The sequence below is a fragment of the Herpailurus yagouaroundi genome, unplaced genomic scaffold, assembly GCF_014898765.1.
Source record: "Herpailurus yagouaroundi ecotype Mexico unplaced genomic scaffold, PumYag 162485, whole genome shotgun sequence".
Classification (NCBI taxonomy): domain Eukaryota; kingdom Metazoa; phylum Chordata; class Mammalia; order Carnivora; family Felidae; genus Herpailurus; species Herpailurus yagouaroundi.
Genome location: NW_024423209.1, coordinates 22,124 through 48,086, shown reverse-complemented (window position 1 = coordinate 48,086; position 25,963 = coordinate 22,124). Strand labels below are relative to the sequence as shown.

General features: G+C 36.6%; 1 protein-coding gene across 2 annotated transcripts in view; it reads left to right on the top strand.

Annotated features, from left to right (window-relative positions):
- Positions 1 to 25,963, top strand: part of LOC121026795 (thrombospondin type-1 domain-containing protein 7A-like) — a 55,407-nt gene that overhangs the window by 25,227 nt on the left and 4,217 nt on the right. For both annotated transcript variants that reach the window (XM_040469581.1, XM_040469580.1), the window contains 2 exons: positions 24,075 to 24,323; positions 25,753 to 25,934. In XM_040469581.1, the coding sequence (XP_040325515.1) occupies positions 24,075 to 24,323; positions 25,753 to 25,934 (431 nt within the window). The remainder of the gene's footprint in view (positions 1 to 24,074; positions 24,324 to 25,752; positions 25,935 to 25,963) is intronic.

The following is a 25,963-nucleotide window of genomic DNA, read 5'->3' as shown; positions in this document are numbered from 1 at the left end:
ACAACCAAACAGCAGGGTGTTGTGAAATAAATCAATTTGAAAAGAAAACATTCCCTAATGTGATTTGTGGAGTTCCTTTGTTAGAGTGCACAGGTGACATAACTTTGCGTAGTTTCATTTTACCGCCTATTTTCATTATGAAGCTGACTGGAACCCAGGGGAGTCAGAGGATGAAGTGAAACTGAGAATGTATAGGAACTGGGGTGGTTGTCCTGTCTGGTTGCCAACCATGTCACTGAAGAGTCTGTGGTGAGCATTTATTGCCTACCAGGGACATTTTCTGAGAACTGCTGATGGAAAAGTGTAGGTTGAACAAACAGTAATGATGGCAAAGGTCTAGTTCTACCTTCCTGCGCCTAAATGAAGTGCTTTAGTTTTGCTAGATTTATTTGCCTCTGATAATAAGCACAGGTTTTCTCATTCATGTGCAGTATTTTGTCAACTGGACTAGTGAACTACTTGGGAATATCTCTGATACTCCCCTGCCACTCTACTGTGAGAGGACTTTGAGGGGTTGCTCAGTACTTGATGGCTGCCAAAGGATGAGGTGGTTTTGTCATTAACACATAGTAAATATGGCCCCTGAAACTGCGTCCATTGTTCTGCACTGATCGCCTCTATTAGAAGTGATCGCATTGGGGCGCCTGGGTGGCGCAGTCGGTTAAGCGTCCGACTTCAGCCAGGTCACGATCTCGCGGTCCGTGAGTTCGAGCCCCGCGTCGGGCTCTGGGCTGATGGCTCAGAGCCTGGAGCCTGTTTCCGATTCTGTGTCTCCGTCTCTCTCTGCCCCTCCCCCGTTCATGCTCTGTCTCTCTCTGTCCCAAAAAAATAAATAAACGTTAAAAAAAAATTAAAAAAAAAAAAAAAAAGAAAAAAGATATGACCGCATTGACAATGTCAGTTTTTAAAGTTACAATTTCAGTTATGTCTTTACATGGATAATCTCTTTACAAATATTGTATTTATTATTTCATTAATATGCAAATATGGGATAGTACTTGTATATGTATATTAAGTAAATTAATCTGCGACAGTAATGTCAATGCCATAGGTCTACCATTGATTTAAAAAAAAAAAAAGGTTCTGGTGTATTTTGACCAGAATTTTTTTATTTTTTTATTATTTTATTCTATTTTATTTTATTTTTTTAACGTTTATTTATTTTTGAGACAGAGAGAGACAGAGCATGAACAGGGGAGGGGCAGAGAGAGAGGGAGACACAGAATCTGAAACAGCCTCCAGGCTCTGAGCAGTAAGCACAGAGCCCGATGCGGGGCTCGAACTCACGGACCGTGAGATCATGACCTGAGCCGAAGTCGGATGCTTAACCGACCAAGCCATCCAGGCACCCCGACCAGAAATTTTTTAAATGGCAATATGGATGAAAATATTTTAGAGTTCTTAAAAAAAAAAAGCTAAAACAAAAAACTAATAATGCACTGTACTTCAACAAAAGAAAATGATTTGTTGAACATTCAGTGGAATTACAATTTAAGAGCACTTTAGGGAGAAAAAAGGTATAAAGTAAGAATTGTCAATTACCTAGATGACTAGTTTTTATTGAGTAAAACTATCACAAGAATGATCAGGTGTTTGTCAACCTTTTGGTTTGCCATTACCAACTTACTTTCCGGAAGTGAGACAGGAGTATAATGGATGGTCAGGAAGGGTTGCTCCAGACTAGAGCCTTTTCTAGGTCAGAGATGAGCAACACTTGATAGGGACAAGTTCTTTCAATATGATCCACTTACACACAGGTGGAAATTACATAAGATAGGCACAAATAGAATGATTGTAAAATAGGCACATTATTCTAGGAAGATAACAGAGTTAAATATCAGCTATACAATCAGAAAATCATGAATATGTAAACTGACTCACATATTAGGATCACGTGATACTCGTATTTCTCTGTCTTTCTCCATATTGCCTATCTTCTTAAAAAGTACAAAAATGAAAGAAATGGTTATTTAGCTGCCTGTTTTAAATTAAAAGTTTAGCTAAAACTCATAAATCATATCAAAATTTATCTCTGAAATTGTCATTTGTGACTAGATATGGCAGCAAAGATCACAGTTGAATCACTTACAAATTTTGTTGTCATCAATATTATAAAATTATACTGCAATTAAGATCTGAAAGCTTTGAAAATCCAGTATATTTCAGAAAAAATAAATGAAACCAGTGTTTTTTTTGTAAATTTCCGATCATATTTCTGTGTCTTGTGTCAAGTTTACATGTAAATATTACATCATAATTATTTAAAAATATTACTCTTCATGCACAATGGGAATAGACTTATTTTACTGTTTATATAAATAATATATTTAAACTGAAAGCACTGTGTTACATCATAAAGCAAAAGGAAAATCCACCTGGAATCTAACCACCCAGAAATAACCTCTATTAATATTTTGGTGGCTGTGCATCATGTTATGTTTCTGTAGTGTATCATATAATTTTACATAAGTTGTATCATACGTAACTAAATTTGCTACCCTCTCCTTTATATCATATTAACACATCAAGCACATCTCCATTTCCCCAAGGGGTATGTTATATTAAGCTATATTCATATAAGCCTATAACATATTGATTGTACATATACATGCAGGCATGCAATTAACTTATTTTGCTCATTTTTTTAATGGGTCATACTGAACGCATTTCATTTAGCTAAATAAAACCCTGTGGAAACTCTTCCAGTTTATAAGGAATAACTCTAATCCATTCTTCTTAATTTCTTAAACTCCCCACTGATGGAAATTAACCTTATTTCTGGCTTATGACTACCAGGAAACAGCCATATATGAGGAACCATATAAATATCCTCGTATATATCGTGTTAATCGGCATTGTTAATTTTATAGCACATATTCCCAGGTATCGGATCGCTGGATCAAATTTAATTTTAACAGATTTTTCTAGATGCTTTCCAAAAAGGTGCTAACACCTAACATTACCATTACCGGTGTTTAAGAGTACCCTTTTTCCCTGTTCCAATCAACAAAAACTCTTAATTGTTACTAGTCTTATTCAAGCTGAAGTGATATGACACTGTTACTTGATTTTTCTTTTCCCCTGGTAGCAAACCTGAGCATTTCATTATTTGTATATGGATTTTTGAGTGTCTGCTGCCATGCATCTATGTGTATAATGAACAGAGTAAGATTTTTTCTTCTGTTTGTGTTTTGCATATCAATTTATAATAGCAAGTGTATTTTTTAGTAATTCAGTCTTTGTAATATTCATTTTAGATTTTACACATTTATAAAGGTAGTGACTAGCACAAATTTTGAATTTTTAAAACCTCAAACATATCTTTTCTTCCATTACAATGTCTGCATTTTCCCATGGGTTTAAGGTGGCCTTCCTAGTTGTAGATTGCAAATTTGGCCTCCTGGATATTTTTGAAATATTTACATTGTCTTGTTTTAATATAAATATACATATTTTCTCTCTGGACTTTGTGTGTGTGTAGGAGATTCAGTTTTGTTTGTTTTTAAATTTACTTTGGATATCCGGTACTATTTTAAATAGGTCATATCTTCCTCATATATTGAACTATCAATATCTCACTTTGGTTTAGAGTCTGATTCTGAATTCTCTATACTATATGACTGATTTATTTATGTCCTTCTGTAGGATACCATGTGGACTTTTCTACAGTGAATGTTTAATATATTTTGCCATATTTGAAATAGCAAGTACTCCCATTTCTGCTTTTCTTTTTCATGGTTTTTTAGCTATTCTAGCACTGAGCACTTATATCTAATTCTAGGATGAAACGTGATTTTAACTGGAATAATTTATATGTGAACATAACTATGAATTACTATCAAGACTTACAGTTTACTGTTTCTTCTGCTCTTGTATAGTGTGCCATGGTTTTAAATAATATATTACAGTTTTTATAGAGATTTTTGGATATTTCTCATTGTATTTATCTCTGAATGTTTTACAGGTTGTTTTTTTCTTGCTAAAATTGAATTTTTTTTTAACATTTCTGTGTCTAGGTGCATTTATAAGGGCAAAACTTGATTTTTATGTATTTATATTCATCCACATTGCCAATTTCTCTTTTTTTCTAATGTTTTATTTATTTTTGACTGAGAGAACTAATGTGAGTGGAGGAGGGGCAGAGAGAGAGTGAGAGAGGGAGACACAGAATCTGAAGCAGGCTCCAGACTTTGAGCTGTCAGCACAGAGACTGACATGGTGCTCGAACCTGTGAGTGGCAAGATCATGACCTGAGCCAAAGTCGGACACTTCACCCACTGAGCCACCCAAGTGCCCCAGCCAATTTCTCTTTCTAATTCCAAAATTGATTTATTAGAATCTCTTGAGTTTTCAGAACATACAAGGATAGCATTAACAAGAGAAATTTCACTCTCATCTTTTCCGATGTTCATACCAATTTTTCACTTGCATTATATTTTTACTTGGATGTACTAAGCAGTTGCAATTATGACAGTAATCAATACAATTTTGTTCCTAACAAATTTTGTTCCTAGGGCGTGTATTTAATTTCACTGAAATAATTATTTTTAAGTTTATTTCTTTGTTTTGAGAGAGAGAGCACAACCAGGGGAAGGGCAGAGAGAAAAGAAAGAGAATCTCAAGTAGGCTTAGGGCCATGAGTGCAGAGCCCACTGTGGGGCTCAAATTAATGGATCACAAGATCACGAACTGAGCCAAAACCAAGAGTCAGATGCTTAACTGACTGAGTCACCCAGGGCCCCCCTGAAATAATTATCCTTAATTATTAGTACACAAGGAGAAAATATATAATCAAAATCAAGTCATTTAACAGTAATATAGTATTTGAGTTCTCTTTTATCTGTAGAAGTTCTGTGAACAGTTAGAAAACAAGTTTATTCTATGCTTTAGACTGAGATTGATCTATAGTAAAAATAATTAAAGATGAGAGACTTTAGAACATTGAGTGTTACGGAATCTACGCAAATTGAATCCTGCTTAAGGAAGTACAAAGTGTTAGTAGTTAAGAGTTTGTATGTGTTAAATCCCACTGAGGCTCAGAGCTGGCAATAAGACCTATAGTCTTCAAATTCAGTAATATGTGTTCTTTTTCTCTGATTGCTAATTGAAGAGAGACTCTTGATAATGGCAATTTTCAATTAACTCTAGATCTCTTAAATAGCCTATTACTTAAAGTAGAGTCATTTAAGCATTGAAACAGAACACAGTGGTTAATTTTCTTTTATCCTTGTTCACTTCCTAATTAGAGCAGACATTAACATCTAACAAAAGGTATTTAATGTAACAACAAAGAAATTGGTGATTGTTGATAGTCTGTAATAAATAGAATGCCAAATATTGGGAAGTATTGGTGTCATTTGCCAACGATTAAATGCTAGAAATTTATTTCAGGTCTCTGTTAGGTTTCATATATCATAATTATAATCTGTCTCCTTCCAAAAAGTATCTGGGGGTGACTTACAATAAAAAAGCTAAATGAATGAACAAATGAGTGGATGAATGATCTGTATATATATACATACATAAATGCAATTATTGAAAGATGGGAAGGAAGATGTTAGATGAAGTTTTAAAATCACATTTGGAAGTTGGTGATAGTGATTGAAAACAAAAGTTAGATTGAGATACCTGAGCAGCTGATTAAAAAAAACGAAACATGATTTGTATCTTAAAATGTGTCTGTGTGCACATGTGCGTGTGTGTGTGTGTGTGTGTGTGTGTGTTGTGCATACACTGGTTTCTTCTGTCAGTTGCTCATAAATGTTGAGAGCACAAGTCTATACAATAGTTCTAGAAAGCAGTTTAAGAGCCATCAAAATACTATGGACCAGATAGAAAATTTGTTTTGGCTAGAGGAAATCTTGGGCTCATAGAATGTCTTGCTTACAGATAGCTGCACAAACCTCTTCCACTTATTTTGCAAAGCAGTAATATATCATCACTATGAGATTCTGAATATATTGCTTATGTTATTTATTCAGCAGCTTTTCCCTGAGTCTTCTTTTTTTTTTTTTTAAATTTTTTTTCAACGTTTATTTTTATTTTTGGGATAGAGAGAGACAGAGCATGAACGGGGGAGGGGCAGAGAGAGAGGGAGACACAGAATGGGAAACAGGCTCCAGGCTCTGAGCCATCAGCCCAGAGCCCGACGCGGGGCTCGAACCCACGGACCGCGAGATCCTGACCTGGCTGAAGTCCGACGCCCAACCGACAGCGCCACCCAGGCGCCCCTCCCTCAGTCTTCTTGATGAATAATGATAATTGCTTTTTAAAAAAATTGATGGTTGAATTAGAGAACAAAAATCAATGATTTGTAAGGATTCACAGCTGCCTTCTGTTCTTTTTTACTATTTAATGTTTTCCCCTTTGTCTTTATTTTCTCTGAGGGAAATTGAGGAAAAAAAGCTCCAGGGGTGTATTGTCTCAAGAAAAGCAAGTTAGTGGAACAAAAGAACCAGGCCATTGTGGGGTCTGTGGATTGTGGTGAAACAAAACATTGGGGAGAGCTACAAGGAGCTGGCCAAAGCAAGAACAAGAATGCATGAGGAACCAAGAGGGAAAAGTTAAAAAAATTAAGAGCGAGCCCCTTCTTGGGCTTTAAGTGAATAAGAGAAAGAGCAACTTCATCAGCACTGATAGGAACCACATTTTCTAGACTCCCTTTAATGTGTGAGAAAAAGTGAGAAAAAACTGAAATTTCAATTTTGGCGATGCTTGTTAAATATCACCACATTCTTGGATGAGATAAAGCAGTGCTCTCCAAAGTTTACTTCTGCCTTTCTAAATAGCCTTGGATCACAGCAGTCAGACCATATTGTTATTATAGAACATGTGCGTTACTTCTGTTCCCACATGTGTCCTCATGAGTTGACTTTCTTATATGTCTAACTTAGTGGGAAGAGAGAGATGAAATCAGAACACCAGGCTGAATGGAATTCTAGGTGCATCTTGTGATGTTGCATTTTCCTCTTGAAAGCTGAGAAATTGAGAACTGTGACAACTTCATGAAGGAGAGTATAGCAAATGTGCGAAAAGTTACTGAGACTGGCAGTGTGCCTATACTGATGCAGAGAAACATAAGAATTAAGGGATTAATTTTTTTTTCTTTTTTAAAATTTTAGTGTATTACAAAGGAGGTATCACCAATCAGTGGATAAAGGAAACTTTATTCAATAGATCGTACTTGGGCATAAGTAATATATAAGCATTTAGTGGCAAAATTGCTTTTAAAAATAAATTTAGAGCCCTACTGTACCCAGTACAAAAAAATAAATACTAGTGAGATTATTTTTTAATGTTAAATAATAGAAGAAAATAGAGGGAACATAAACATTATCTAATTTGTAGATGATTTCCTCCATTAAAGTAATTAAAATAATGGAGGGAATCACAGACTTCACAATTATATAATGTGGTAGATAAAATACACTGTTTGAGACCAGACAAATCTGGATTAAATCAATGTTCTTCCATTTATTTCAGACAGACTACATTTACTATAATTGCACATTACAATTAGAACTGGCAACTAAAAGATAGCCAAAAGAAAAATATGTAATTTTGGACTAAAGAGGAGATAAAACTAAAGAATCGAGAGCTATTTATAAATAACACAAAATGAGTACACTATATATGAAAATACATAGTGTAGTATTTGGCTTAAAGTAGCTAATTGCAGACTTGAGTGAATTGATTAGGAAACAAGTATACTGGTCAGTTTTCTTATCTGCAAATAACAGAGTCCAAACAGAAAGTAGAAAGGAGTTTAAAAGCAGAAAGGAGTTTATTATTGGCAACAGGCAGAGTGCATAATTCCTGGGAGAGCCAGGGAAACAAGTTGGGTGCCACATAGCTGGAAGAAGTACAGCTGGGAGGATTATACGGTCCCACCAGGGGACAGCTCCAGCTGTGGTCCCCTGCCTCTGCTCACTGCTCACTGCTCAGCATCTCTGAAGCCAGAAGCTACATTCTAGCTGGTGAAGAATAACCAAACACCCTTGTGACTGTTTGTCTCTGTTTCAGGATGATCACATCCCTTAAATCACCTGCTGTTGTGTCATATCCCTTCCAAATTGCATATACTGCATTTATCTCTATAAAATCGAGGCCACAATGACAACCCAACCATCAAGAGAGGAAGAGATAGGTGATCTTCCTCTCTCAGGCCTCTGATGTGCAGGAAGACATGTTCCAGGGAGATTGCAGTAGAGTGGAATAAAACAGTCTGTGATATTTGCTGTGGTCACTCCTCTACTTTGGATAGTCAGTGTTTATAATATGTTGCTTCCGTCCTAATATTTCAAATATCATAGTAACAACATGTCATTGAAATTGCACTATCCTTTTACAAAGGAAAATATGGTAACCTTCTCATAGTTTTATGAGTCACTAAATTCTACACTTTGGTGATATTTCAGCTACAATCCAACATCTATATAAATCTATATTATGATATCCACTAATATCCATTAATATCCATTAATATTAGTATAAATGAATTTTGTTTTAGTAGAACAAAAAAAAAGTGAGCGCAGCCTTGGTTCCTGTAATTACATACAAGGCCATAATTCTTTCAGTGCAAATTCACTTGTCCTTTCATTTTCAGCTAGAATTGCACCTATTCAGAAACCTTTATCTAGTAGAGTGATAAAGTTCACTCCAGAACTCTAATGCCCTGTTCACTTAAGTTTGGTGAATATGCCTTCATAACACTAAAGATGGCGGTACCAGGATGCACCCCCACTCTAACAGCAGCTCCTTTTGCCCGAGATGATGAGAACCAATCCCCACAACCATCTAAGTAATGCCTGCCCATTTTTGTTGTTGTTAGTTGATTTAGTGGCATGTGGAACCAAACACAGCTTGTGGTTGTATCAGCTTCTGAGTCACTAGAAATAGTGTCTCCTCATGGGAGCATTCGTCATTTAAGGACTAAAACCTGTAAAGCAGGATGTCCAAAGTGGTGCAAACCAGAGTTTTCCAAGTGGTCATTAGATGTCACTCCCTAACCTACCTTTTGGCTCCCAGAAATACATATTTGGACTCTGGGAAAAGCCCAATATATTTGCTGCTGGTTCAGGTATAACATCCCAACTTCACCAACTATTATTTCCCAGGTGGCACCTCATCCGAAACCTCTTTGAACTATTCTATCTTTCATAGGGCCAATTACTTCTGGATGGTGAGGTACATGTTAAGACTAGTAGACTTCATTACGGTCATTCCATTTCCTTCATTCATTTACTGTAAAACACGTTCTCTGTTCAGAAGTAGCAGGATGCCAGGACTCAGGATAAGGCATTGAGTAAATGTCTCGAAGGTGGTGCTGGCAGAAGCATAGTGAACAAGCATAGACACACCCACAGCCAAAGAATTGTCTGTACCAGTGAGATCAAATGTCACCCCCTTCCAGGATTAAAGGCTTAATCTACAACCAATCACAGATTATCCTGGTGTGGTGCTAGACCAGAGCTCAGGGTTGTTCACTGCTGCTGGCTGGACTCAGGACGGTAGAGTCCATTCAACTTTGGTGAAGGGAAGGGCATGTTTTGAGCTCATGCAAAACCCTCATCTTTGCCAGTCTGTCTACCTTTTCCATGAACAAGTGCTGAGGTTACTGGACAAAGAAAATGACATTTATCAGGGCAGTGTTCAGATATAAAGAAAAAACGTGACTACACAAAACCTGAGAACTTCTTTTGCAATTATTCCATGATTGTTGGTTCCATTGAGCCAAAACAGCCGAGTTCAAAGCTACTGGTGCTAAAGCCTGAATAAGCTGGAAGTGCTTTTTTCTTGTTTTTTTTTTTGTTTTTTTTTTTGTTTTTTTTTTGTTTTTTTGTTTTGTTATTTTTGTTTTTGTTTTTGTTTTGCTTTGGGCCTCTCTTAAGACTGCTAAGTTACTTAGTTTTCCTAGTAAATGCATCAGATCAAAAGAGCTAACTGTTGTATATGTTTCCTCTATAATCCAGCAAGTTCCACCAGATGTGTGCCTTTTCCTTAGTGTAAGGAGAAGCAAGGTACAGTAATTTACCTTTGCCTCTGGTTGTCATCTGCCCAGGATTTTGTACACTTTGAAAACTCAGTGGGGTGCATTCTTCTGAATTTATCTGCCTTCTGTTTCCCACTTCTAACACTCACATGTTTTACTAGTGACTCTACAGTACTTGATACTCTCTGATTGTAAGCATTCATGGGCATGTTGTCATCCATCTAGATGTTATGGCACGATTATATGAGCAAAATCCCTGCATAAAAATCTGTGGCAACCCTAAGGTAAGACAGTGAAACTTTCCTGTTCTCCTTACCATGTGAAAGCAAAGAAAAAATACAATAAGCCAGTTGGTTTGTACAAAGTTGTTTGTTCTCATTCAGAGAAATGCAAAGATTTTGATCCTCACTTCAAGAATATAAAAAAAGAATTAAAATGCTGAGAAAGAATGATTTATTTGTAAAGTTATTTGAAAAGAGCAGCTACTCCTTTTTAAAAAAAATTAACATTTATTCATTTTTGAGAGACAGAGACATACAGTGAGTGGGGAAGGGGAAGAGAGAGAGGGACACACAGAATCCAAAGCAGGCTCCAGGCTGTGAGCTGTCAGCACAGAGCCTGACATAGGACTGGAACCTACAAACTGTGAAATCATGACCTGAGCCAAAGTCAGATGGTCAACAGACTGAACCACCCAAGGCGCCCAGCAGCTATTCTTTTTACCTTATACCTAATGTGAGGCTTTTCCTAGAGACCTCTGCGTTTCCTGGAGTCTGGGAATCTAGTTAGACTGGGCTGATTGACTGCTTCGGAGTGGTAATGCCAACAGAATACTGCTTGCAGTGTCCTCGGCTGCCTATGGGACAGGTCCTAAACTCTCAGAGATAATTATGGCCAAGACAGCTTCCTGCAGACTCCATGAAGACCATGCTAAGGCGAGGGAGAACAATATGAGATCCTCTTGGATGTTGTTTAGTAAAGCCACCTGGGGGAGGATGGAACCCTAGCAACAAGAATCTGGTATATTTCCCTTAGGCAGTTGAGGATATGATAGCTTGGGGCTGGGGTGCTATTCTGAAGGACTCAAAGTTTCTCAGCAGGCTCTAAGAGGACAGCACGTATAAAACTAGAGTGGTCAGCGACAGCAATTCTATAAATTTAGCAAATGGCATACCATTTTGGGGTCACAGTTAACTTATCTGTAAATACTGAATGATCAGTTGGAAATATTATCTTCTAATATCTTGGAAATATTATCAGTTGGAAATAATATCCAATATTATCAGTTGGAAATATATATATATATACACACACACACACACACACACACACACAAACACACATATATATGCTTTATGATACTTTTATGAAACTTGTCACCAGTCACAGCAGTACATCCTGGATTAACCTGCCACCTTCAACACCCTCCTGTGTTTTTACATATTGCTTTGATTCAGGAAGTTTAAAGCCCAGTAAATTATAATATTATTAAATCTATAAATTTATTGTATTTGATTACGAATATAGTATGCATAGTAACTTTTCTGAACAAATAATGAGATATAATGCCTAGCAAACCATTAAATCAATGATGATGGTTATTAATATTAATGAAATTGATCATGAATATTTACCACCTTGTAAACATTTAATGTAAAGCAATTATTTTTGTAAGTAATATAATAGGTCTGCCTGAGTACACAGTTATCTATTAATATTAGAATTAATATACTCTGAAGAATAGCCTTATTAATCAGTTATCATAGAATATGTAGCAAAATAAAATAACATTGTAGTCAATCCTCCCTTCCAAAATGAAAATCTATATATTTAAAAGTGCCATCTGCATATAGTTAATGCATTGCCTTCCTCCTCTAAAATAAAAATTGGATTCATTTCTTTTATTACACATTAAATGTTGATTTAGTTAGATCTTCCCTAATACTTAAAATAGACTTGCAATAAAAAACCCGTGCATTTTAACTGAAAAATATCTTTCCAAATTCTCATAGTTATGACAAATATATACAACTGAGATTGAAACATGAGATTCTTTCACTGTGGTTATTAGAAGCCAGATCAGACTTTAATTTATAACTTGAACCCTTCTGTGTCTTACAACATGTCAGATAGGTATTTAAACCAGGAATCTGCCTTTTCCTTTTAACTTCTCTCTCATAAGCATCCTCTTCCTTGAACTTTAATTCAACAAAAGAGATTTCTACCATTAAAGAGAAATAACTTTGAGATAGTGAAAAAAAATGAGGTAAAAATGAAGCCAACAGTAGGTACTTTTCCATTAATTTGAACAAATACTCTAGCAGAAATTCCCATATACTTGTAATGACTTTTCATTTTTCCTGTTTATTGCAATTTATCCAAAGATGTTGATTTTTAAATCCTATTTCTGAATGTCTTGGTTTTTTTCCCTGAGACTTTTGAAGCCTTTGAGAATGCATTATGGAATGGCAAATAGAATTATCTTCTTTTAAATGATTTAGTGTTTCCATTTCTCTCAGTGTAGAAAGAACTAAGAAAACTGTGTTCTTCATCCCACAGACTTTGTATTTTTAAAGAAGTATTAAAGAGTTTTTGAGTAGTGGATTGGATATTTTAAAGTACTGTTTCTTAAGAACTCTTTATATATTCCAATTTAAAGCATTTTCTCTAGATTTATTACATTTAAAATACTCATCACTTGACCTACTGCATTGACAATGATTTCTTCCTGTTTGGTTACCTACATCATGTAGTTTATCAATGAGTGTATGTCGCTGTTTCTTCCCAAAATTAAAAAAAAAATGAATAAATAAGCTGCAATATTTGAGGAAGACTAAGGTTCAGTAAAGGAGAAAATAGTGTCATACATGCAGAAGTTAGAGATGAACAAGATACAGTAAATAATCAAATGTCTCCTTGTGTGTCAGCAGGAGTAACTGTTTTAGGTTGAGACTTGAGGGAGCTTCCAGAGAAGAAAGTTAATATGGAAGTTAGATTCACATATTTAAGTTTACTTGTCTAATCTTTGCCATCATCTTCATACCTAACAGTTGTAGGAATTAACCATTTTCAAGTAGTTTTCATGTCAGTTACTCATATGATTCTTCGAGCTATGCTGTAAAATGGAAAAGCCAGATGCTGTTGACTCTAATTTGGAGATTTGGAGAGAATCACTCATTTGTTCAAGATCTTGTTACAAAGAAGGACAAGTATGCAGGTCTTTCCACTCTGTCTACACCAGTTCTCTTTTTTTTCTGCCACTAGATAAAAGGAGAAAAAAAATGGCACCCCTCCCCCCTAAAAATGGCACTAGAACATTTAATTAGGCAAAACTTAACATTGGCCCTAATATTAAAAAACATAGACTAAATAGGCATATCTGGATGAACCGGGGGTGAGGTTCAGTAGTACCTCTCACTAACGTCCCTTAAGCCTCCCTCCCTGAGGCCACACTCTCTATCCTAATGGATGTTTGCCTAGACCCCGCTTTCATTTTTCCAGACCTCATCTCTTTTTAGGCAGTTCTTTACATGTTGGACAACAATACTATTTTAAAACTCTTCTCTATGTGAAGCAGAATTCCTGCCCTTATTTAAATGTTACTTGATCTGAACCACTTGACCCTCTTTCTTAATCGTGATGGTCCACTCTTCTTGGAAACTAGCTCCGTCTCTTTATCAAACAGATTATTATTAACATAAGTCTCCTCACTTCTGGACCTCTCATTTGCTAATATAAATTCAGTATTTTAAATTCACCCCTGTTAAATTCAGTATTCACTAAAAATATCCTGGGCTTGTTTAGGTCTTTGAAAGGTTAAGATAGCCAAAAGAAATGAGAGAGAACCAGGAGCTATAAAGAAATGGACAGATGTAATTGGCTTGGCACATTTCCCTATCGACAAGAGGATGATAGGGATGGTGTGAAGGACCTTGAAAGTCAGAAGGAAGGGTTCCAACGGAATGAAATGAACTCTAAGCCAGCCATTGTGAGTTCTTGAGCAGGTGACAAATTGGATAAATAAAAATTTGTCAGGAAGGTCACTTTGACAGGGTAATGCAAGATAGTCTTTATACAGACAGCTCCTCCTACTTCTGTCACAAGACAAAGAATACAAGGCTCAGGACTATGGAAGTGGAAATGGAGACCAGAGATGATTGGGAAGGATGCTCTTTGTATGGATCTTTGATAACTTGTCGCTAAATTGGCATGGGTGGAGTTGACAATGAAGACTCGGGGGAAATGGGAGAGAGATGCAGCAAGCCAGTTTGAGGGGGAAATGTTGAAATCAGTTTGGGAGCTTTTGTATTTGAAGTAAATAGAAACTTGTCCACAGTTATTTTATTTGAAGTTAAGGTTATGGGTTTTCATCTCAGAGGGTAAAAGTTCAGAGAAAAGAGGAAAAGAGCAGGGGAATATTCTAGACTCAGTGATCAAAAGCAGGAAAAGTTGGCATTGTTTTAGAATAATTGCATTGATTTTCTTACATTTTTATGAATTATTCATTACATTTTATGATTAGGTGCTATCCTAGTTTCAGTAATCACTGGGACCAGCAGATTAAGCAACTTAAGAAAGTTGGCCAGGTTAGGTGAAACTTAATGGAATTCACTGTTTTAGTCAACATAGAAAAATTTTCCAGTCATTAATCACTGCCTCCAAAGCTTTCTTGCCTTTAACTTCTGTCCCTTAACTTGGATATATTTGACTTGATTTCTCTCTCTCTCCCATTTGTCATAAAACTTACAACAGTTAGTTAATCAATGTTTGAGTTGATACTTGGTAATTCTTATATAGGAAAAATATATATTTAGTCTTCATCAACAGTTATTGGCCTACAGATCCCAAAACACTTGGAATTTCATCAGTGTTGACAGTGAGAAAGATGCCTTTATTATGTTAATGAGGTGAGGTTTGGAAATCACCTAAAGATGCAGGCTAGTCTTTATTGAAGGCAACCCAGTGATTAGAGGGTTGGAAATTTCAGTCCTACCCCAACCCTCCTAGGAGGGAAGAGGGACTTGGCCTTAAATCAGTCACCAATGGCCAGTGATTTAATCAGGAGTGCCTATGTAATGAGACATTCATAAAAACCGGAAAGAATGCTGTTTGGAAAGCTTTTGGGTGTGCTGGGTGGAACAAGAATTTGGGGCCTGGAGAGGGCATGGAAGTTCTGCACTTTTGTTCCATGCCTTGTCCTCTGCAACTCTTCCATCTATTCCTGAGTTGTATCCTTTTATAATAAACTGGTAATCTAGGAAATCAAATGTTTCTCTACGGTCTGTGAAACCCAAGAAGGGAATCTTAGGAACCTCTTGTCTATAGCTGGTTGGTTAGAGGCACAGGTGATAACCTGAACTTGGAACTGCCATCTGCAGGGGACAGGGAGCAATCAAGCAGGATTGAATCCCTAACCTTCGGAATCTGACGCTATCTCCAGGTGGTTAATGTCCACAGTGAGTTGAATTCTAAAACCCCTGCTAGTGTCCAAGAATTGCTCACTGGTGCTGGGAAACCCTTGACTCCACACATCAAAATTGGGTGCAGAACCCAAAATAATACCTAAAATAGCCTTGTGTTTATGTTTTCCTTCTCTTTTTGTTTAGTTTGAGTTTTAAAAAACAGAGGCAAAAATTCCTTAATGCTAAAGAATGACTTTGATGAGAAGAATTGCCAAAATTAATCGTGCCACGTAATGCCATTTTAGAAGTCTGGTAGATGGTTTCTACCCTGGCTCAGAAAGCTATATAGAGTTTTCACTTGGGGTGGTTTTGGGACTGTGCCACAAAGCTTCACTGTGGTTTGCCACCTGGAACAGCATGGGTGATAAGGAAGCAGCTGCATGAAAGCATTTGCTGTGTGAGAGGATAGAAAATGTATGTACTGGCCCTTCCAGGGAGGCCTCATTGCTGTAGCAGTTTATCCCATTACTAAATACGTGCTGTGCTGATATCCTCACATTCAGCTGCTGACCAGCAGCGTTGCCCTCAGCTTTAATAGGGAGCATATGATCACTCCAGCTGGCAGGTGACACCATTTGGCAACATTCCCCAGCAGCTCAACAAAAGATTTTCAAACATCAAAGCAAGGGGAAAGACCTCTGCCTTTAGAAGGAAAGTGGTTTGACTGTGCATGCATTTTGTTTCCATAAGAATTATTGCCTCTAACTTGCTGAATTTTGTAAAGGAAAGGGCACACTTAGAGAATGAAATTAGCTCAGAAAATTTGTAAACTGTTCATTCAGCTTGATAAATAAGTGGTAAATTAAAGGAAATTTAATTTTGTGTTAAAAAAAGAATGCAGCTTGAATTTAGTTAAAGATAGGAGAAGTCTCTTTGTTAAAGGTTCATTCTGAAAACACGAACCAATATAAATTTAGATTGGTTAGGCTATGAAAACTTGAGTCTTCAGTTTTATTGAAGAAAGAGACCTGAGAGGTCTTTTAGGAAAATGTAATTTCACTATGTGGGAAGTTGTGAAGCAGAGTAATCTCTACCTGATGGGTCATGTCACTCGAAAGTAGCAGTTTAGGAATATCTTGGGTCTCTTGATAATGAGCACCACATCATTTTCCCTCTTGCTGCAAACTGGGGAGAAAAACTGGGCAATCTCTTGGTCTGTTCATTTTTATCACTGAAAAAGCAAACAGTAAATTAATAGGAAAAAATATATCTGAGAATTATGTTCTTATACTAATATTTGAATATAATTTTAAAATTAAATCTGTTTATATGTAAGCATAAGAGATGGGACTAAAGGCATGACTGTCAATGGGCTGATGGCTATCTTAGTGTATGTGAGAAACATATCAACTTTGAAAAACATGTCCTTTTTTCTTTTTCTCAGTCAGTAGAGTTACAGTAATATTTTATATGTGGTTTAAGTCCCATTACCCTCACATTTTGCTGGCCAGCATTGGGACAACCACTTTCATTCTTGGAAAAAAAAAAAAACCTAATCAAATTAAATTCATGCCTATGCTGTTAGAACAGAGTATAAAGCTTACACATATATTTTCCTTTATACAAATAAAGTGATACCTTAAACTACTCTGAACACCAAATTGTAATTTGTTCATATTACCAAATTTGGGGATGCTTGTTAATATTACAAGAAGATTTAGGGTAATATCCTTTATATAGAAAATTCTCCTATGACACGAGTAGTTGCTATTTAATGTGTTTGTATCTTTACAGGAAGAAAATGTGTTAATTCAAGGAGAATATTATAATTGCTTATAGACTAATTCTAAAACTAAAAAAGGTATATTGCTGTGAATCTTATTTACAAATAATATGTTCTTAAGTGCCAAAATGATTTATGTTTCTGAAAAGTCCTATGAGTTCATCACATTCTATATGCCTGGTGAGGGAGTAGGAATTGAACTGAGTTCAGGATGAGCTAAACTCATCAATCAGATGAGCTGTTTGGGCTGGCTCATCAATCATCCCACTCCTCCAATGTGGTGCTCCTCAAGCTGTCTACAGAAAAGGATCAGATGTTGGCTTCTGGTTTTCATTTTTGTTTGTGTTTGATTTTCCTACTGATCAAATAACACAGTTCTCTTGTACATGTTTAGCATATAGCTCACCACAGAATTCTACATTAACAAAACTGGCCTATGCCCTTTTCATCAAATTACATCCACAGATCATGTGCTTGGGTGTTGCAAACTTCAAATTGCTGCAGAATTGCCTGGGTGCTTACTTTTTATCTCTTGTGCTTAGATTATCGCATACCCTAACAAACGCTCACCCTCATCTGTGGACCTTGTTTTGAATAGCACTGCTCTTGTAGGACTTTTCTGTCCTACAAAGGCAGAAAACTAAATCATATGTTTCAAAGTTGCTTGCAGCCTGGATGTGAGTTAGACTCTAATAATGTGCTAGAGCTGGGCTTGGAATCTGAACTGAGATCCTTGGGAAGAGGCAGAAGTACTCATTTCACAGGGAATTTTTTGCCACAAAAGCAGCTTTATGACTTAGAGAAATGGTAGTGTGATTCTGAGGGCTGGAAGGTGTACTGGGAAGTTGGCTTAGATGCCTTCTCCTCCAGCCTATCCAATTATTTTTATAAACCATCTAATATCTGGTAATGTGTCTCATTGTGTGATCTATTCAGTTTCTGTTATGTAAGAAGTAAGGCTATACTGATAAAGATTTACTTGTCAACTATAAATATGAAATGACTTAAATTTTTGGAGTAGCTGGGAGAGTAAGCTCAAGACCAGTGTTCTCAAACTTTAGTGTAGTTATAGATCAGCTGGGAATGTCATTAATATACTGGTTCTGATTCTGTAGAGCAGCGTGGAGATCTGAGATTCTGCATGTCTAACGAGCTTCCAGTTAATTACAGCGGTTTGTCCACAGACCTAACTTTGAGTAGCAATACACTAGAGTATGCCAAGCTTTCAGGAACAATTTCCATCTCCAGGGCTCCAGACTACAGATGTTAGGCTGCCACAAGACGATGAAAAGCTATTCTGATCACTTTATTACTTTCCCTGGATTGGAAACAATGAGCCACAGTAATACCCAACCATAACTTTTTTTTTCTTTTTTTTTTTTTCTGGTTGTTAAATTTTCTTTTTGGCCCTAGTTGAAATGAAAAGGGAAAAAAGGTTGTTTCTTTGTTCGTTTTTATCTATCTATCAAGAGAGAAAGGGATTAAAAGAGGAATTTAAGCAAAGAGGCTACAAATGGGTTTTACAAGATGCCACTTTTTTGCCACCTCAATGTAGATATTCAGCCTACCTATTTTTAAGGGAAATATATCTCTTGCTCAGAGTTTGTGTCATATTTTCAGTCTATAATTTCATCTGTTTCCCATGAGAAGGAACAATTTTCACATGGCACTGTTTGGGGCAGAGGTGCTTCAAGCCGCATTTGAAGACTGTCTAGACTTTGAGTGAGTTTACATCAGAGAAGCAAAGAAGATGGGAGATGGGAGTCTGAATGGCAAATAGTGTAGATGAAAGTAGTAGAAGAACTGGGCTACTTCTGTCTGGATTCATTGAGGACAGTGGACGGAGCTGTAGGCTCACAGGGACCAGGACCAAAAGTTCATTCTGGCTAACTGACAACCCACGGGAGGGCAGTGGAAGTGGTGACAGATTATGGAGAGCTTTGGTTACCAGAAAGGAAGGTTGGGATTTGATTCTGAGAAAATGAGGGTCTTGGGAAGTTTCTAAACAAAGCTACAAAGTGATAGTGGTATTTTAGGAGATGAATATACCTTCAGAAAGAAGGTGTATTTTCACAGATGTTATGATTATTAAATAGCCTTCAGAAATAATTTTAGGAAAAAAAGATTTGAAATTCTTTTGAATTCTATTTTTGTGTAACTTGAATAGCTTGAATTATCAAAAATGAAATTTATAGTGGTGCCTGGGTGGCTCATTCGGTTGAGAATTTGACTCTTGGTTTTGGCTCAGGTCATGATTCCAAGGTTATGGCGTCAAGCCCCATGTCAGGCTCCATGCTAAGCATGAAGTCTGCTTAAGACTCTCTCTCCCCCTCTCTTTTCCTCCCTTGCTCATGCACTATCTTTATAAAATTGAAAAGAAATTTATAACTTATCAGTTTTAATCTTGACATGAAATTAAAGATGTTAAAGATGTGGATAATCGGAATTTGAAGTAACTATCAGAAATATCTGTGCTCTGTCCTCTTAATGAAGTATCTTTAAAGACAAGTATTGAATTCTCTCCACTTTTTCATTTTTTTCTATATTTATCTGATTACTTTCTATCTGGTACAGGGTATACTAAATAACATCTGCTTCTATCTCAAAGCCAAGCTTTTGTTCCATTAAGTCCTGGCCATCTGGGCTATCCTGAATGTAAATGAAAAGGAAACTGTCACAGTGACCATCGTTACTTTACCCGGCCATCCTTGCAGAAGCATAGCCCATGCCTTTGACTTTCCCAGAGGAGCATGTTCTCATGAAAACTATAATGAACCAAGGTGTATCGTTCTCCTGAGCACTTAGAGTCAACTCTTTACATGGCCAGAATAAAGGAGAGAATGGTACAAGATAGTAGCTGCATGATTAGGAACCATGGATCATTTGTTACCTACCCTATTTGGTCTCACTAACAATCACAAAATGTGCTTACAAAGGTCTAAAATGAGCCCCCATGTGAGACCCCTCATATACTCCTATTGCCTTGGCTTTCATCTCTTATACCCTCATGATTATTAAAAGTATACAGACCATCCAGAACTTTCAACCAAACCCTGAACTTTAATTCTGAATCTGCCTACTGAACATTTCTGTCTCTTGGATATGTCCTGGAAATCTCCAGATCAAAACAAGACATTAATGTTAAACTCATTTATAAACTGCCAGAAACTTACTTCTCATTCCATGTTCTCCATTTCAAAGAAACACAATGCTGCTCACCAGATCATCAAAGTTAGAAACTTCCAAGTTATTTAATGACTCCTTCTCTTTTAACCCTTTCAATTATCCATCAGGTTGCATGGTTTCTAACTCCTCTTTTCTTACACTTGGTAGCTCCTTTCAATTTCTTTTGCCATTATCTTTATTGTGCCCTTCCTAAACATTGTTAGCAGAAAGATTTAGATGGAATCCCAATTCGGTTATTTTCTAGACCTAGAGGAGACATTTAGATTTCATTTCCTTATCTTAAACAAATAAACAAAAAAATGCTTTACCTTATAGAGTGGTTTTGAGGATTACATTAGATATTTTAGGCAAAGTTAAACACAGGACATAGCTCATAGTAGACATTCAGTGAAGATTAATCTTATGTTCATGATCACACCTATTAGACTGAGCAATGTCTGGCACATAGTAAGCACTCAATATATGTTTCTATTTATTGATATATGCATTATATTATGTCATTGACATCATCATCATTATCATGGTCTTCCTGCCTCTTATCTTGTGTCCTAATATTTCACCCTCTACATCACCATCGAAATTTATATAAAATGCAAATACCATGTCATTTTTCCTGCAAATCTTTCAGTGATGCTCTCGCCCAATAATTACTTTTCTGGTCTACATAACTGCCCTTGATCTGGTCTAGGCTTCCATTCCACTCTTATAACCTCTGTGTAACACAAACTCCTTACAGTGAGGCCAAGGAAAAAAAAATCTGTATTTTCCCCACCAACCAACCAACAAATGGCTCTTTTATTTCACATCTCCATAAATTGTCTTTATTTCAATCTGACAAATTCTAATACATTGTTTAAAATTCACCATAGTAACCTGCTACTTCAGATAGCCTTCTGTGCCTCTCCAAGCAGAATTATATGCTTGCAACTTAATTATTCTAATCTTGAGATTGTATATTCAAAGCCCAGTATTAAGTAGAGTTACTGAATACATGTTTGTTGAGATAATTGTTTGGGGTATTGGAAAATTACAGGAAAGATAATAGATTGATAGATAGGTAATGTATTGTCACATATTAACATAAAAGAACTTAAAACTTTTTTTTTTGTTTATGCTACTAATTTCTTACATGTTTGACCTGTTCTGAAAATTAACACTTCTCAGGGAAATGTATTTGTTGTGGCTTTTTCATAATCACTAATTCCTCCTTAGGACAAGTAGCACATTTACAAAGTGAACGAATGGTACAAATCTTGGGGCAGTGAAACAGTGATACTAGTTGATTCACAGTTAGCCAGTAACTTTGGCATTGGCCCCAGCTAAAGAATTTGTCCTAACAAACTGAGATTTACAGTTTAAAATGTGAGAAGTAGGAAAAAATGGTTAATAAAATGGGCTCTGATTTTTAAAAATCCAAGCTCAAAATTTAATCTAATTGCTAGATATATGACCTTGAAGGTGTTTCCTAACCTTTTGGAGACTTTTTCCTTATAAAATGAAAATAAGAACGGTACCCACATAAAAGGATTGTTGGGAGTATCAAATGAAGTGTTAAACTTAGGCTGCACGTATATAAGACTCACAAGACTATACCATAGGCCACATTTGGCATCAGGTCTGTTTTTGTGAAGGATATAGAATAGGAACTTGACATGATTGTAGATCAGACATTCCAAATGAGGAAATTTTCCTAGAAATCTGTAAAGCACAGCTCACATGGAGGAAAAGTTCTACACCAGACAAGCCCAGCAGCTGTTCTGGCTTAAAAGTCTCATGATCCGCAGAAGCTGAGATCTCATGAAGCAACCCCATTGTCATAGCCTGCCAGGTCGCTACAAAAACACAAGCCCTCTCCCTAGAGTTGCCACATTCAGGGAAGCTCAAAATGGTGGCTGTCTATCAGGTATTTGTAGTTTCTCCAGTGCAGATGGGATTTATCCAAAGGGGTTATTTTATCATAAATAATACAATCTAGTAACATAGCTGACTTGCCAGCTTTATTCAGATTACCAGGACAACTGAAAAAGGCCGTTAACTGATGGTCAAATTCTCTACAAAAGGTTAAAAGGAATTTTTAATCCCTCTGCCTGTACATGAAACATGAACTCAGTATTACATAGAGGATAACATATACATGTTAATATGAAAACAATCTCAAGAAAGATAAGAATTGTATCTAAGAGTAAATTACAGAGAAGTTTGTAAAGAGAGGCATTAGAAGTCATGATTTGGTCATTAGTTTGCCTGACTTTTGTGAATGAACTCATAAATGCAAGAATGAAAACTTACTCGTTACAGAGGAAGTTTTGCTCTGTTGTTAGTGTTGTACCTAATGTATCATAAATGCCCAATACCTGCCATTTGAGTAAAAATTGGGTTTTGGTCTTCTGTGTTGTTAGAAGAAAAACAGAGCTGACTCACGGGGCTCTTTTACCACTATTCTTGGATGATTCTTCTTCCCAGACCTCTCCGCTCAGACAAATTGACTTTGATGCTTTGAGCTCTAATTGTCTCCTAGGAATGCAATTTTCATGCACATGCCAGTAGAATTAAGAAGATTGAATGTGAGTTGTTACATTAAAACGGACCTGCCTCTTGGTATGGTTAATCACCATAGTTAAATATAGCACCTGAATGACAAGACAGAATTATCAGTGCATTCTCCCAGTGGAACAGATGGCTGTATCATGGCGACAGGCTGCCCATGTCTTGTAAACATGCATTATTGGTTATTGAGAATGGGCAAGAGTTCAACTAAGAATCAACACAAGGCCACCCACTTCCAGGAAAACCACTCAAAGTGCATATGCCTGTACTCATTGGCATTCATAACATCATCTTCATATGTATACATTACAATTTAGAACCCAGCATCCCTCTAATTCAAGTAGGAGTAGAGAGATAACAGTTTGAATGCAAATACTTTACTGACAAGTAAATATGAGACATCTACTTAGAGTGTATTCTGTAATATATAAATAGATTTATATTTCTAATGCTTATGATGTATCTAATTAAGATACCCATATGTATATTGTATATTAAAGTGTGAACTACAAGAGTTGATGTACTTGAATAATCATAAAATTGTGACAGCGAAAGTTTCAAATGATATTAAAAATAGTGTTAAGCTTATGGGGTGCCTGGGTGGCTCAGTCAGTTGAGCACCCAATTTCAGCTCAGGTCATGATCTCAAGATTTGTGGGTTCGAGCCCCACATCAGGCTCTGTGCTGTCCTTCAAAAATAAATAAATGTTTAAAAAAACTTTTTTAATAATATTAAACTTACATTTAAGGGGTTTTTTGTTAAAACGATATTGTATTAAGTTAGCCAGTCATGTTTATTTAAATCACTAAACAATGAAAATTATATGTTAACTGTTCTTGGTTCCTCATTTTCTGAATTAAAACAAATCTGGAATGAGTGAAATGAACAATATGGTAAGCTTAGTTTCAGTTAATTTTGTTTAGTCCCTTTATTTTCTATTTCCTCTGAACAGCTTAACAACTCTTACAAAATAGGAAATGCAAATGTTAGCTTTGAGTCTGACTGCTTTTACACATCATAAATGTTGATATATTTTCAATGAAATTGGCATTGTACCTCCAAGTAGAAATAAAAATGTCCGAGCTTATTTTACTCTGGAGTGTAGAAGACAAAGTTTGTAACTGCTCATTAGTCTGTGATGAGAATCCTAATGTTCTTTTGCAGCTTCTGCCGACAAGAGAAGCTGCCAATGACCTTCCAGTCCTGTGTGATCACCAAAGAGTGCCAGGTGTCAGAGTGGTCAGAATGGAGTCCCTGCTCAAACACGTGCCGTGATGTGGCATCCCCAAAAGGCACTCGTGTCAGGACACGGATCATTAGGCAGTTTCCTATTGGCAGTGAGAAGGAGTGTCCAGAACTTGAAGAAAGAGAACCCTGTGCATCTCAAGGAGACACAGTTGTCCCCTGTGCCACGTGAGTAAATAAAGGATGGCAGCTTATGCTGTGATGTCTCCCTACCTTGCGTGTTCACATACCCATTTGATTTTAAATGATTAGTGAATTGAGAAATAGTGATTTTTACAAATTCTAAGTGGGGAAAAATAAAATACCATTTTGCAAACACTGTCCTAAAAAATGTTCCGACTTTTGGACTTTATTCTATAAAAAGTGAAATTTTCATTTTAACTCCCCTAAAGAATGATTTGTTTGGTTTCACTTTCCTTGACATCCCCCTCCCGACCCTCTGACTCAAGGCATCATTTATACGTGTTTTCTTTCTTTCTTTCTTTTTTTTAATTTATCTGAATGCCATTCTTCCTTTATAAATGTATATATGTCAGGAGCATTGTTCTGTGATGCCCCAGTCCTGCAGCTGTGTTCACCCCCTTTTAAAAATGAAAAATGAATGTGAAGGTCTAGTTTGCTGTCATGAAACTTTACTATTGACAAAGCGAAGCACCTAGATCAGACATCAGAAGGCCCATTTAACTTTTTTTGTCCATTTGCGATGAACATTAGTACATCCATTTGTACCCATGTTGGCTGTTAATCTGATTACCGAAGAAGCATCTTGTTTAAAGTGACACGAAGTGCTACATGAGCCATTCTCTTTGTGCTTTCAGAATATCCATTTTCCTTGAGGTGGGGAAATGCCATCACTTCTATCTGTAGTGGCATCGGGAAATGGTTCCTGGCTATTGCCTTAAAGCACATATTGGGCTGACAAGCCCCCAACATTTCTTTCACATCCTAACGTTGATTGGAGCTTTAATTTAGAACCACAGATCATCTTTCCTGTGTTCCACTGATTAGAAACGTCAGCTCTTTCAACATTCATCAGGCACTCATCAGGGATTCTCAGTGCTACAGAAAAACACTCATTCTTCACAATAAAGAGAAAACTCTGAACTGTTATATATTTTTTAATCCTCACACACACTTATAATTTTGATCCAGTATGAAATAGCAATTTTCATGCATTAAAGGCAAAACAAATGTTTGGGTTGATCATCATTTAGAATGTTTTCCATTCTCAGATTCAATCCTCCTTTGTTTATAAGCATCAAGAAAGGGCCAGCCTGAGTTCAGCTTAATTGAACATAAAATTTTATGTTTTCAGCATTATGCTCTCTTTTCATAAAATATTTATAAGCAACTTCCAGTAATTGCAAATAAAACAGGATCATCCTAAATTTAACCCCTCTTTAAATGGAGCACTGCTGAGGATAGAGGAGAAGAAATTGAACCCGAATCTGTACCACAGATGTAGTAGTCTATGGTTGATTCAAGAGGAAAGTGTTTTTTAGACTAATTTTTTTTTAAGAAAAAAATATGTAAGAAGAACAGAGCAAAGTTTTATTGAATAAACATGGTTGCCACGGCCAGCATTTTCTTTCTTTAGGTATGGCTGGAGGACTACAGAGTGGACTGAGTGCCGGGTGGACCCTTTGCTCAGTCAGCAGGACAAGAGGCGGGGCAACCAGACTGCCCTCTGCGGAGGAGGGGTGCAGATGCGAGAGGTATACTGCGTGCAGACCAATGAAAACCTCCTCTCGCACTTAAACACCCACAAGGACAGAGAAGGTAAACTATCTTCTTCTTTTCAACTTACA